The following is a 14,125-nucleotide window of genomic DNA, read 5'->3' on the forward strand; positions in this document are numbered from 1 at the left end:
TCCTAATAATCCCCATCTCTAAACTGGCTTCATCACTCTTTTCCCTGCCCACTGATAGCTGATGTGTGGTGAGTTCTGGCGCACTATGGCTGCCGTCACATCATCCAGGTGGGGCTGCACACTGGTGGTGGTGGAGGGGATCCCCATTACAGAATAAAGCGCTTTGAGTGAAGTGTCCAGGAAAGCACTATAGAAGTGTAAGAAATATGTTATTATTATTGAGGCTGAGTTATATGAGAATATAGACAACATTTTTGATAAATCAAATCGGAAGCTGTTTTTAATTCAAAGACTAAAAAACTTTAATGTTAGTCACAATGTCCTAGAGATGGCATATAAAAGCCTTCTTGAAAGCATCCTGGCATTTAACATGACAGTTTGCTATGGAAACCCGGGGTTGAAAAGCAAAATCAAACTGTCCAGAATTGTGAAAATGCCAGGAAAAATAATTGGGAAACAGCCGCCCCTGCTCAGCGATTTCCATCATAATGCAGTTCTCAGAGCAGCAGGAAACATCACAGCTGATACCACATGCCCACTGCACTCTCAACCCATCAGGGAGACGGTATAGGGGATCAAATTCACATAAAAACATGTATAAGAAGTCCTTTGTCCCCTCTGCTATGAAACTACTCAAGGAATGTAGGTAAATGAAAGAAACCGAGTCTCTTTAATCTAAAGGGAGCTGTCCTCTCTGGGGTGTATTCCATCTTCTGCCTAATGCTTCCTGGGAAAGAGTCTGGACCACCGTGGTCCTGAATTGTTGGAAGTGGTGGTGATGATGATGGAGAATCTGTCTGTGCTACGCTCTGAAAGTCGTTTTCTAGAGCAGAGCACAGCAGAATCAAGCCAGGAGGGGCTCTACACAGTGTAAAGTGAGCTCTATCAACCTCCAGAAGCAAATTCTCGGGATTTCTGCTGCACCGGACCAGCAGACCTGGGCTGCTTTGTGCTGTGCAGCCTGTAGGGGGCGCTGTTCAGAATTTCAAGTGAGGATGATTCATTCGTACTTTTAATCCAATTTTTAAATTGTTTAAATTATATGTTCAGATGTAATTGACCTTTTAGGTTTCCTAGGTTTTTGTAAGCTCTTTTAAAAATATTCTTGAATAAAAGAATAAAAATCCTCCACATCTATTAACGTCTTTTATTTTAAAACAAATAAACAAACAAACAAAGCGCTTTGCGGACACAGATTTCACGCGTTGTAACTTTTTAAAGACGGACAGAAGCACAGATAACCTGGGCGCTTCTACGACAACTAATAAACTTTGAATACCACAAACATTTCAAGTCTCTTACTCTTAATTCTAGACTCTGTATGTTTTATAGATAACACGCTACCTTCTCCTGGTGTCTCACATCCAATAATTATAGAATTACACTGTGCTTATAACCTTTCCACTTCCTTTTATTTACGTACAATTAAATCTTATATTCATTTTCTGCACCCGGAGTGTGCGAGAGGCGCTGCAGGGGGCGCCCTTGAAAAAAAAGACCTCCCTTCTTACAGTCCCCAATGCAATTAAGAAGAAACAAGGATTAAGACCGTTTAAAAATGAGAACGGGAGAAACTGCTTTACACTAAGTGTTGCAGGAGCATGGAACAACCCATCCCTGGAAATGCTTGCTGGACATCTCTCTTCCGTGTGATTTGGCTTTTAGGGGTGTTTAAATGTTACACATGTGATACTGAAAGTAGGGTGCTGGTGTCCCCGCACTGTTGCTGGGTCTGGGCTGGGGTTCCTCCTGTGTTAGTGACCTGTAGAGGAAACACAGGGTTGGAGAATTAAACTCAAAGACAGCTGTACACCTCCAGCGACACTTAAATAACAGCAAGCGAGAGTCTATTTGTCCCACCACCCACTCAATCCACGTTAGAAGAACATTTTTCCCACGATCTCATACAGTGGTTTCTTGAGAGAAGCCAGGGTATCGCCTTCAACGACATGACTGGGCAGCTTGTTCCATACTCCCACCACCCTGTGTGTAAAGTAAGGGCTCCCGCTCTTAGTTTCAAGTGCTCACCCCTGTAGCGTCCCCTGATGCCCTCTGGTTGCCAGGATCACAGCCATGGCTGATGAAATGAAACTGTCACGGGTAACGTCTTGTTAGTGACGGCAGACAGCAGCGATGTGGGATTGTTACACTACTGACAGCCTAATCAACAAAGCTGTAAGGCCTGGGCTGAACTAACTAACACCCTTCCCTGCTGCCCAGCTGCCTGCAGATCAAACTGCACTACTGCAAGCACTGAGCACACTGGGAAGAGCTGAGAAGGTGAGGGCATTGAAACTGGGAACAAACTGGGGCATTGAAACTGGAGGCACTTCTTTATGCTTTTTAAACTGTTAATGAAGTTTGCATCCATCCATCCAACTACCCACATAGCCATTTCCTGACCACAGGGGAACTGGAGCTGTGCACCAGGCACAAGGCAGGATACTCACTGGACGGGACACCAGTCCATCACAGGGCACACACACACACACACACACACACACACACACACACACACACACACAAGCCAGTTTTCTCAGAAGATAATTAACCTCCCAGGATTTCTCTGGATGGTGAGAGAAAACTGGAGCACCAGGAGAACACAGGGAAAACATACAAGCTCCACACAGAGAGGACCCAGCTTCACAGCTGTGAGGCACCGCCACCAGCTGCATCTGTGACCGGGCCGCGTCCCCCGGTCCCTCCGAATTGAGACTGAACTGACCGCAGCTCGGCTGGGAGGGGCCGTACCTCTGTAGCAGATGAAGCTCAGCCTCTCCTCGCAGGGCCTGTCCGTCCAGGTGTGATCCACAGCAGACATGGCTCCACAGGGGCTGGACCGGGAACCCAGCTGGGGCTCCCCACGGGCACCCCAGTTCTGGTATCCCATGGGCTCCTGGTTCACCCAGAACCAGAAGCCGAAAATGCGGCTCTGCCTGAGGCCCAGCCAGACGTGGGCGGAGCGGGCGGCTCGGGCGCCGCGGGCAACGGCGGCCTGCTCCTTCTCGGTGAGCACGCTGGTGAGGTCGGTGTGGCGCTTGCGGCAGAAGTCCAGCGCCTCTTCCCAGGACATCCTCCTCTTCACCAGCACCAGGTCTCTCACGTCTGCAGGGGACAGGGCGGTCAGGCTGTCTCAGAGTCAGGGCGTCTGTCTCCCTCCTGCGCTGTCTCAGAGTCGGGGTGTCTCTCTCTCCTGCGCTGTCTCAGAGTCCGGGTGTCTCTCTCTCCTGCACTGTCTCAGAATCGGGGTGTCTCTCTCCTGTGCTGTGTCAGAGTCGGGGTGTCTCTCTCCTGCGCCATCTCAGTGTTGGAGTGTCTCTCTCTCTCCTCTGCTGTCTCAGGGTTGGGGTATCTCTCTCTCTGCTGCGCTGTCTCAGAGTCGGGGTGTCTCTCTCTCCTGCACTGTCTCAGAATCGGGGTGTCTCTCTCTCTCCCACACTGTCTCAGAGTTTGGGTATCTCTCTCTCTCCTGCACTGTCTCAGAGTTGGGGTGTCTGTCTCTCTCTCGGTGCAGACACGGCAGACAGACACACAGACACACACACACTCACACCAGGACTGATCTTCCCAGTAGACAATTAACCCACCAGCATGTCTTTAGACTGTGGGAGGAAACCAGAGACCCGTTGGAAACCCATGTGAACATGGAGAGAACCTGCAGTCTCCACACAGACAGCAATTCAGGGCCCCACGCTGCAGGGCAGCAGTGCTAACCCACTGTACCACTTTGCCACCCTTTCTCAGATCCAGATAGATCTATGTCAACATTAGAAATCCTTCAAAGCTCACTGGATGGTACTGGGTTGCTGGAGTCTTACCCTCGTAGCAGAAGAAGGGGAGTTTGGTCCTGCAGTCCTGGTCTCTCCACTGACCCTTGCCTGTGGCGGTGAAGTCCAGCTCCACACACTCCTCCCTGAAGCCCTTGTTGTCTGGTTGTCTTCGCTGCCAGAATCGGTACTTGGAGTCTCCCCCATCGGACCACTCCCAGGGCTCGTTGAACAGCCCGATCCAGAAGACTCTGCCCCCTGCTATCTTCCTCACTGCCTGGTTCTCTCTGGGGCTGCTGATGGTGACCAGGTCAGTGTGCTGCTGTCTGCAGTGATCTCGAGCGGCTGCCCAGGTCTTGTTCTGCTCAATCAGGGTGTAGGTCCTGGAGCCCCGGCTGGAGTCTGAGAGAGATACACAGGCTCAGACAGGAGGGGCTGTGAGGGTCTGGGGCTCAGAGAGCTGGGGTGCTGTGGGGGCGTGGGGCTCAGAGAGTTGGGGTGCTGTGGGGGTCTGGGGGTGAGAGAGTTGGGGCACTGTGGAGGTTTGTGGGTGAGAGATTTGGGGTGCTGTGGGGGGTTTGGGGGTGAGAGAGTTGGGGTACTGTGGGGATTTGGGGGTGACTGTACCTGTGTAACACATGAAGTAGTGCAGCTCGTCACAGACGACATCTGTCCAGTACCCATCCGGACCAGCGGTGGCGCAGAAGAGCTGGGTCTTCCAGTTGGCATAGCTGGCCCTCTCTCCGCTGACCCACTGCCAGCTCTCCGTGCCGTGGTACAGCCCGATCCACACCGGCCCCCTCACGAGCTGCCCGAAGTGCCGGAAGTGCAGCTCCTGGAGCTGAGCCTGGCCGCGCGCCGTGAGCAGCTCTCCCCCGTGCCGCCGGCAGTACCCGCGCGCCTTCGTCCACGTCTTGTTCTTTTCAACCAGCTGGCAGTCTCCCGGCGCCGCCCCGCCCGCTGGAACAGCACACAGCACCCTTGGTCCGGCTCCTTTAAACAGCTTTCCTCTTCACCCGCTTTTCGGTTTGTGTTACATCCCCTCCTAACTCTGCTCTACTAACCGAAAATACTGCCAAGAATTAAAACAAATCTGAGTTCTACACGTCTTATTCGTACACAGCGGTTTCTTCTCTGAAGCCCTTGACGCAACAGTTCTTTGTAATTTCTTCGGTAGTCCGGATATTTACGTAGTCTCTAGCTCAGAGTGCGCTACTGTAGTTATTTAAGGGCGCACTCGCTGCATCCGCCTTCCAGAGCGTCTCCGTCATTTTCGCTTTCGTCCCGACATCTAACGTCTAATTTCAGTTAGCAGAACTTGTATAAAGTCTACTGGCAAATCAGATTGTTATCGTAAAGGTAACTTCGCCAGCCCTGCAAGAGAGTGACAATGGGCACTTCTATACCAATACTGGGAGTCTGTAGCAAGCTCTCTCCTTCAGTTGGATTCTGAACACAACAATCACCCCAGAGCTCGCTCTCCTCCACGGCCCAGCCCTGGACTCTGACTGCAGGCTGCCTGAACACAGCGATCACCCCAGAGCTCGCTCTCCTCCACGGCCCAGCCCTGGACTCTGACTGCAGGCTGCCTGAACACAGCGATCACCCCAGAGCTCGCTCTCCTCCACGGCCCAGCCCTGGACTCTGACTGCAGGCTGCCTGAACACAGCGATCACCCCAGAGCTCGCTCTCCTCCACGGCCCAGCCCTGGACTCTGACTGCAGGCTGCCTGAACGCAGCGATCACCCCAGAGCTCGCTCTCCTCCACGGCCCAGCCCTGGACTCTGACTGCAGGCTGCCTGAACGCAGCGATCACCCCAGAGCTCGCTCTCCTCCACGGCCCAGCCCTGGACTCTGACTGCAGGCTGCCTGAACACAGCGATCACCCCAGAGCTCACCCACCTTTACAGCACAGGAAGTACTGGGAGAGGCTGCAGTCCATGTCCTGCATGCCCAGGTAATTCAGAGCAACGCAGGTCTCATTTCCATGTTTGTTGTCAGGATTTCCTCTTATCCAGTGTCGAAACGATGAGTTTCCCCCATCGGACCACTCCCAGGGCTCGTTGAACAGCCCGATCCAGAAGACTCTGCCCCCTGCTATCTTCCTCACTGCCTCATTCTCTCTGGGGCTGCTGATGGTGACCAGGTCAGTGTGCTGCTGTCTGCAGTGATCTCGAGCGGCTGCCCAGGTCTTGCTCTGCTCAATCAGGGTGTAGGTCCTGGAGCCCTGGCTGGAGTCTGAGAGAGACACACAGGCTCAGACAGGAGGGACTCTTAGGCTGACAGTTGGGGTGCTGTGGGGGTTTGGGGGTGTGAGAGATGGGGTGCTGTGTGGGAGATTTGGGGTTTTCTAAGGGTGAGAGAGGAGGGGGCTGGTGGGGTGAGAGACATGCACCGACACACACTCACTTACCAAGCCCTGCGTTCAGCATTGCTGTGCTGAAAAATGTTAGAAGGAAAAGAACAAAACCTGAAACCACTGAATCTGTTGGGACATGCAGTTGATTCCCAGTCCCCATTCACAAGAGCAGCAGATCTGGACTGGTCTCGTTCTGCGGCCCCTACAGACCCCAACGGGGGGTCTGGGGGGGGGGGCTCCTCACTTTTCCAGCACACGGCCGCTATCTGAACGCTGTTTAAAAGTACAGCTGCTGCCATGTTCCTGTTTCCAAGAATTGTGATGTCGCCTCCCATGTGAGGAGAACACGCAAGTAAGCATTTCAATTTCCCTACGGGATCAATTAAGTCTTATCTATCTATCTTCATTGTACTGAAAACAAACTTGAACTTGCTTGAGCTTGCTTTTCTACTGGAGCACTGCTGTGGACACCAGCCTTACTGGCAATAAAAGGGCACGAGGGGCTTAAAACTGAATAAAGAACTTTAAAGGGCGGCTGCTCTGGAGCAACCACCTCCTGTCTTCTGATATAGCAGGCAATCCAGGTGCTAGAGGGTGAGAAAGGTGGACAAGATGCTCACCTTTTGCTAGATTGGATCATTAAAACTGAGAACAGGAGACGCAGCTTTACACAAAGGGTGGTGGGAGTGTGGAACAAGCTGTCCAGCCATATAAGAGACAAGAAACAGCTGGATGAGCCAGATGGAAGAAGAGGCCTCCTCCTGCCTGCGAGCTGGTGACAGCGTCGCCCCGGGATCCTTACCCGTAGAGCACATGAAGTTCTCCCCCATGAAGCACGGCCGGTCTTCCCAGGCCCCCTGGCTGTCCACTCGGGCGCAGAACAGGCCCCGCCTCCAGTTGACGAACCCGCAGGGCTTCCCGTCGGCCCAGCGCCAGGCCTGCGGGCCGCGGTGCAGGCCGATCCAGGCAGACGAGGAAGAGGAGGAGGAGGAAGAGGCGGCGGCTCCGAGGAGCTTCCGGATGTCGCCGTGGTGTCTCAGGGTGGCCAGGTCCGTGAAGGCCTCCCGGCAGTGCCTCCGGGCCTCCGCCCACGTCCGCGCCTTCTCCACGAAGTGAAACTCGCGCACGTGGCCGGTGGCGGCGGCGAGGCTGACTGCAGGGCAGGGAAGACAGGGCACACCAACGATCGGCTCTGCTTCTGTGTTTGTGCCTGTAGCTGCACAGAAACCCTTTCATTCTTATCGTCTGTCCGGCCCTTGTCTCTCTAGCTGCTTCTGGCCCTGGGGGTGTGGGCAGACCCCACAGTGAGGGAGAAGATCAACACAGGCTCAGGGACAGGTCTGCAGAAGAGGGTCATTGCTTCCCGTGACACTCCAAACCTCTTTCACTGTCTCGGGAAGAGCAGCCTCTGGCGAGCTGTCCTGACCGTGATGGATGTGTTGACCTCCCACGTTGGAGTGTTGGAGATGGGGGTGAGATTCTCCCCCACCTCTGCAGCCTGACCGTTGAAGAGTAGCGGTGGGAGTGCTCCCTTCCCTCTCCTAAAGCGCTCTCTGTCCACACGCTGAGCCCCCCCACAAACAGCACAAACAGTGATGCCAGAAGCATTTGTTAGTGCCCTGCCTGTGCTGGCTTGTGCTGTTGAAAGTAGCGTCTGAGGTGCTCTTGTTTTTGAGATATAGCTCAATTTTCGAGATATAATAATAATTAATAATTAATAATTGCTTACACTTATATAGCCCTTTTCTGGACAATCCACTCAAAGCGCTTTACAGGTAATGGGGATTCCCCTCCACCACCACCAATGTGCAGCCCCACCTGGATGATGCGACGGCAGCCATAGTGCGCCAGAACGCTCACCACACATCAGCCATCAGTGGGGAGGAGAGCAGAGTAATGAAGCCAATTCTTAGAGGGGGATTATAAGGAGGCCATGATTGGTAAGGGCCAATGGGAAATTTGGCCAGGACGCCGGGGTTACACCCCTACTCTTTTTGAGAAACGCCCTGGTGATATAGCCGTCGTGGGGGGTGTTGAGTAATCTGTGTCGCGTTCTGAAAAAAAAGGCGCTGTACCCGAGGGGTGAAAGCAGTACAAACGCTGCTTTCAACGGCACAAACGTAGCACTGACAAATGCAGTGGGTTTCAGTTTGTAGGGGGAGCAAATTCAGAGCTCTCGCAGCTGCATCGTCCCATGAACATCTGACCGAGATTAAAATATATATATTTTTTAAGGCACTCCAGCTTCATAGCAGCCTTCACTGGTTTCATTTTAAAGATTACACTTAAAAAAGTTATTCCTGAAATTATTAATTCAATACAAAAGTAACAACTTACCTGCAAGCAGGAGAATTATGTTCCTCTTGTCCATGGTAATAGCCAGCACTGAGAGAGAGGAGAGAGAAGTTCCTTCAGCCCTTCACTGTAGGACAATCTTTCAGACTAAAGAGACTCGGTTCCTTCAGCCTGTCAGTGTGGGACACTCCCTTCAGACTAAAGAGATTCAGTTCCTTCAGCCCTTCACTGTAGGACAATCTTTCAGACTAAAGAGACTCGGTTCCTTCAGCCTGTCAGTGTGGGACACTCCCTTCAGACTAAAGAGACTCAGTTCCTTCAGCTTGAAAAGAGTGTCTCAGTTTAATATGGTTATATATACATGAGAGCACAAATGGAGACAAATGGAGGAAAACTGAAACAAGTTGATGACTTTAAATACCTTGGATCAAAACTGGTAAAGGGAGGAGAAACACTGGAGGCAGTAAAACAAAGAGTGAAAGCTGGATGGAACAAGTGGAGAGAAATAACTGGAATAATCTGTGACAGGAAAATTCCTATAAAGTTAAAGTGCAAAATGTACAAGACTGTTTTTAGACCTGTACTACTATATGGAGCTGAATGCTTGGCAGTTGGAAAGAGGGAAGAGAACTTGATGAGAAGAACTGAAATGAGGATGTTGAGATGGATTCTGCAGATTTCAATGAAGGATAAGATCAGAAATGAAGAAATCCGTAGACGATGTAGGGTGGTAGATGTGGTTGAGAAGATGCGAGAGGCGAGGTTACGGTGGTATGGACATATCATGAGGAAGGACGTTGAGGAAGTAACAAAGAGGGTAATGGAATTTGAGGTGGAAGGTAACAGAGGAAGAGGCAGGCCTAGAAAGAGATGGATAGATTGTGTGAGAAAAGATATGGAGGTATGTGAAGTGAGTGAGGAAGATGTGCTCGACAGAGACAAGTGGAGAAGAGCAACCAAAGCAGCTGACCCCAGGACAGTCTGGGACTAAGGCTGTGAAAAAGAAGAAGAAGATACATGAGAGCACATTATGATTGCATAGTGTGGTCTTACTAGCACACTGACACCCACACTCACCAACTCTGGCTCCACACACAGACACACCCAAGACAGCAGTGTCCACAGAGACGTTACTCTTCCATAGCAACTCAAAATCTCCCAAATCACACTGTCTAAAACCAGCCCGATTGAGCGAAAACACAACTGCATGTTGGGAAAAAATGGTCTCTGTTTCTTAATCATATTAGGACTTAAGTCAAAAACTAACCATGCCCTTCAGTGGAGTCAGTTTCCTGCTAGATTTTTGCATGGCATCAGGGTGTCTGACTGAACGATTTGTCTCTTTTGGATCAGTTGTAGTGTGAAGGTGCAGAACTTCCAAGGCTGCCAAGAAGACTTCCTCTAAACAAATCCAGGAGTGACTGGAGTGGTCAAGCCTGGAGGTGGAGCTGATGTCTGCACAACGGTGGGGAGCTCTTCCTCAGCAGGGCTGAGAGCACAGGAACCCAAGAGCTACACATTCCAGTCTGCTTCTGCAGGTTGCACACTATCCTGCGTGTGGCTTTGTGATACGTTTTGCTTCAGAAAGTGTCTTTTCCTCCCTTTCGTAATCAGAACAGTAATGGGAGCTCCCGAAATTCCTGCCTTCTGCTAGTGATGCGCTGAGTGACCTGATGTCTGCAGGTGATGCGCAGAGCTGCGCAGAGCTGGGAGGGGCTGACCTGCCAAGGGTACTGATGCAGTGTATCTCCTTGTCTGTGTCTGGTGCCTTTACTGGGCCACCTGTTGACCTTGACAACACTAGAGGAGGTACAGAACTCTACAGCCAATAAAAAAGTCAGTGCAACAGAGGCATCAGGTGCAGCTTGGAAGTGATTGAGTTGGGTAGTCAGGAGTCATCTGGCCTGTCTGACAGCTGCCTTTGGGCTTTCCAGGAAACTGGGTGTCTTCCCCCTTCAACAGGGAAAGATCAAGCGTCGGCCATCAAAATGAGAAAAAAGGCCCGAAATTGTACCCCAAGATTAAAGCCAGGGACTGAAAACAGGAGAGAAATCTTTGCACAAAAAGTTGTGGAGGTGTGGAACAATCTCCCCAGCCACAGTGATGAAGCGTGGAGAGATCCAGTACACTTGTCCGGAGTGCCACAGATTCTTCTTGCTGGGGGTATTGATCACGCTGTAAGTGCGTCCTGAGTGTGAGAGGGCGTGTCCATGTGTGAGAGGGCGTGTCCAAGTGTGAGAGGGCGTGTCCTTCCGAGGGCCTGCGTGCTTTGTCTTTATGAAGATGGGCGTGTCCACACGGGAGTGGCTGAGTCCATGTGAAGATAGGAGGGTCCGTGGATTCTTCTGCTTTGCATTGGTCCCTCAGGGGACTCATGGCCACAATATCCCTTTGTTGAGCAGCAGGTTGAATTTTACATATGGAAATCATGTGGGTTGATACTTTCTAGGTTTTATTTTTTTACTTTCTCTAGCGGTTGCTTTGTTTTAGCAGTTGTCTTGTTTATGTAGCAGACGACAGTGACAGTCACACATCCATGTGTGCGATGTTAAATCAGCACTGTTCAATCAATGTTGTAATAATCATGTTCCTTTTTCATTCCCTTGAGTTCCACACTCTCACCGTCGTTTGAGTAAAGAAGTGACTCCTTTTCTTGGTTTCAGATCCACTTGCCTTTATTTCCCACTGGTGTCCTCTGGTTTGTGTTTTACTGTTCAATGTGAAAAAGTCCACTGCATTGATTCTGTAGATGTCTGTGAGGATTTTAAATACTTACATCAGTCTTCTCGTAGTCTTCTGTGTTCAAGACTAAAGAGACTCACATCCTGCAGCCTGTCAGTGTGGGACACTCCCCTCAGACTGAAGAGACTCAGTTCCTCCAGCCTGTCAGTGTGGGACACTCCCTTCATACTAAAGAGACTCAGTTCCTCCAGCCTGTCAGTGTGGGACACTCCCTTCAGACTAAAGAGACTCAGTTCCTTCAGCCTGTCAGTGGGGGACACTCCCTTCAGACTAAAGAGACTCAGTTCCTTCAGCCTGTCAGTGTGGGACACTCCCTTCAGACTAAAGAGACTCAGTTCCTTCAGCCTGTCAGTGTGGGACACTCCCTTCAGACTAAAGAGACTCAGTTCCTTCAGCCTGTCAGTGTGGGACACTCCCTTCAGACTAAAGAGACTCAGTTCCTGGATTTTCGCCTCAGCCCTGGTATGTCTCCTGTCTGCACTGATTCCAGAGCAGCAACAGCTCTTCTAAAACAGCAACCAAAGCTGTACAGATTATTTTAAACAAGACCTAATTGGTGTATTATACAGTTTTAACATTCCTTGATTTATATTCTATACTGTTAACTACATCCTAACATTTTCTTTACCTTTCTGACACCTTCCCCACATTATTCAATGGAAATCACAGGTCAGCATAAAGACCTCAAACCTTTTCAGACATAACCTCTTCTAGATCAGCGTTTCCCATTTTGTATTTATAGGTTATGTTGATATTACCCTGCAAAACCCTGCATTTCATTAAACTTTGTCTGACTGGTATTTGTCCTTTGTCTTTGTGTTGCCTTTGCTGTTTCTACAGTGTCTACTAGTCCTGCTACTATAGCATCATCTGCAAATTTGACTGGTTTATTACCTACCAGTATATAGATAGTTCATACATTGATCCATAGGGATAATTGATAATTTACACAAATTAAAAAGAGCAGTGGTCCTAGTACAGACCCCTGTGGTAATTCCCCAATTATATCACTGTTATAACTAAGAAGAGCAGTGGTCCTAGAACAGACCCCTGTGGTAATTCACCAATTATATCACTGTTATAACTAAGAAGAACAGTGGTCCTAGTATAGACCCCTTTGGTAATCCACCAATTATATCACTGTTATAACCAAGAAGAGCAGTGGTCCTAGTACAGACCCCTGTGGTAATTCACCAATTATATCACTGTTATAACTAAAGAGAGCAGTGGTCCTAGTACAGACCCCTGTGGTAATTCACCAATTATATCACTGTTATAACTAAGAAGAGCAGTGGTCCTAGTACAGACCCCTGTGGTAATCCATTAATTACATCACCCCATTTTGAGTATTCTCCCTTCTCATTTCGATTTTACCAATTCTCAATCCAAACTCACTTTTCTCCAAAATCCTACAGCTTGCAATTTGAGTATTTTTTAAGAGGGAACTTTAGAAATTGTATTATGCTCTATCACAAGCTCTGTGGTTCTATTATTCTCTGTGGTTTGTTGAAAGAACTCTGACACATTTCTAAATCCATGGTGACTATCTATCCATCCCATCTGTTTTCTCAGCACTCTGTCCAGTACAGGGTTGCAGGGGAGCTGGAGCCTAATCAGCAAGCTACGGGCACAAGGCAGGGTACACCCTCAGTTTTGTCACCCTTCCTGCGGATGGGAGCCCCATTAGTCTTTCTCCAGTCCCTGGGTGGGAGCCCAGGGACTGTTGGAAGAGTTTCATTTCAATGGCTTCTGAAGAACATCTCTTATTTCCTTGAGTACAACCGGCAAGATCCCACCATTACACCAGTACCTGAAACACTTCTCCCTCGTCTACACTGATATACAGACCCCTGTCCTTCTGCTGCCTGGGGCATGAGATTGACTCTTGTAGTGAACACCTGAGTGAAATATTCACTTACTGCAGTACATCAGCTAGTTCCTTTTCACCATCTAGCGGTTTGCCATCGTTCTCTCAGATGTATTCAGCTTCACTCCTGACAACACTTTTGCTGTTGTACTTCTGGAAGGACTTGAAAACCCGTTTATACAGGTGCCATCTGTCTTCCACTGAATTCATGTCTGTCTCTGTCCCACTTTACTTCCCTTAAACTCACTGTCATTCCTCCAAATCCTGCTTTCTGGACATTATTTGGTTTTATATTTAGTCTTTCTATATCATTTTGGGCTTTGGATTGTACCCGCACTGTTTTGAAATGCACGTCCGAGCCACTCCGCACGATCATCACTAAGTAGGCTCACTAACGGTTCTCTCGGCTCCATTCGCCTTGCCTTGTCTTGAGTGCTTGAAAGGACCGGATCTATTCAAGCTCGATCAAAACTGTGCAGATGGTTTGCATTTCTGCTGTGTCTATTCCTACCTGCAAAAGCGGCGTGTCTCAGGGTCTCCGAGCTGCCTTGACTGACGGTCCCTGCCAGTGTCTGATCCTCCGCTGTCGTGACAGGAGATCGGCTCACCACATAGCCTCACATGCAAATAGGAGCATCAGCTGCATCTCGGCCTGCCTGTCGTCCTGACCCGCCTGCTTGCCCTGGTGGTGAAAGCCAGGCGCGTCTAATTAACCAACTCTGAATCGAACAATCGATTCGGATAGAAAAGCACTTCTCTGGACACTCCACTCAAAGCTCTTTACAGGTAATGGGTCCCCCTTTCCACCACCACCAGTGTGCAGCCCCACCTGGATGATGCGCCAGTCTGCTCACACACACCAGCTCTCAGAGGGGAGCAGAGTGATGAAGCCAGTTCAGAGAGGGGGGTTATTAGGAGGCCATGATTAGGAAAGACCAGGGAAAATCTAGGCATTAGGACCCACACAGACTGCAGGGTGAGCACCCCCTACTGGCCCCACTAACAGCAACCTTAGTTTTTTCCAGGAGGTCTCCCATCCAGGCTCACACCTGCTGAGCTTCGGTGGGCTGCCAGCTGTGAGTAGCAGGGTGATCC

General features: G+C 50.0%; 1 protein-coding gene across 1 annotated transcript; it reads right to left on the reverse strand.

The window, feature by feature from the left end:
- Nucleotides 1-1,133: 1,133 nt before the first annotated feature.
- On the reverse strand, nt 1,134-13,986 carry LOC148660809 (C-type mannose receptor 2-like). Its single transcript, XM_088638054.1, has 8 exons — nt 13,542-13,986; nt 8,464-8,511; nt 6,929-7,279; nt 5,670-6,005; nt 4,395-4,727; nt 3,819-4,169; nt 2,752-3,105; nt 1,134-1,762 (listed from the first exon to the last, which is right to left on the reverse strand). The coding sequence occupies exons 2-8, from the start codon at nt 8,495-8,497 to the stop codon at nt 1,755-1,757; spliced, it is 1,767 nt and encodes a 588-aa protein (XP_088494180.1). The 5' UTR covers nt 8,498-8,511; nt 13,542-13,986; the 3' UTR covers nt 1,134-1,754.
- Nucleotides 13,987-14,125: the final 139 nt, after the last annotated feature.

This window comes from Lepisosteus platostomus, chromosome 6 (genome assembly GCF_059453375.1).
Source record: "Lepisosteus platostomus isolate fLepPlt1 chromosome 6, fLepPlt1.hap1, whole genome shotgun sequence".
Classification (NCBI taxonomy): domain Eukaryota; kingdom Metazoa; phylum Chordata; class Actinopteri; order Semionotiformes; family Lepisosteidae; genus Lepisosteus; species Lepisosteus platostomus.

Excerpts from the sequence above, each read along its gene's own strand:
- LOC148660809 (XM_088638054.1), bottom strand. The coding sequence starts at position 8,497 with ATGGACAAGAGGAACATAATTCTCCTGCTTGCAG. Across the intron at positions 7,280-8,463 it reads CATAATTCTCCTGCTTGCAG|TCAGCCTCGCCGCCGCCACC; the intron begins GTAAGTTGTTAC and ends CCTGCCCTGCAG. Across the intron at positions 4,728-5,669 it reads GTACTTCCTGTGCTGTAAAG|CGGGCGGGGCGGCGCCGGGA; the intron begins GTGGGTGAGCTC and ends GTGCTGTTCCAG.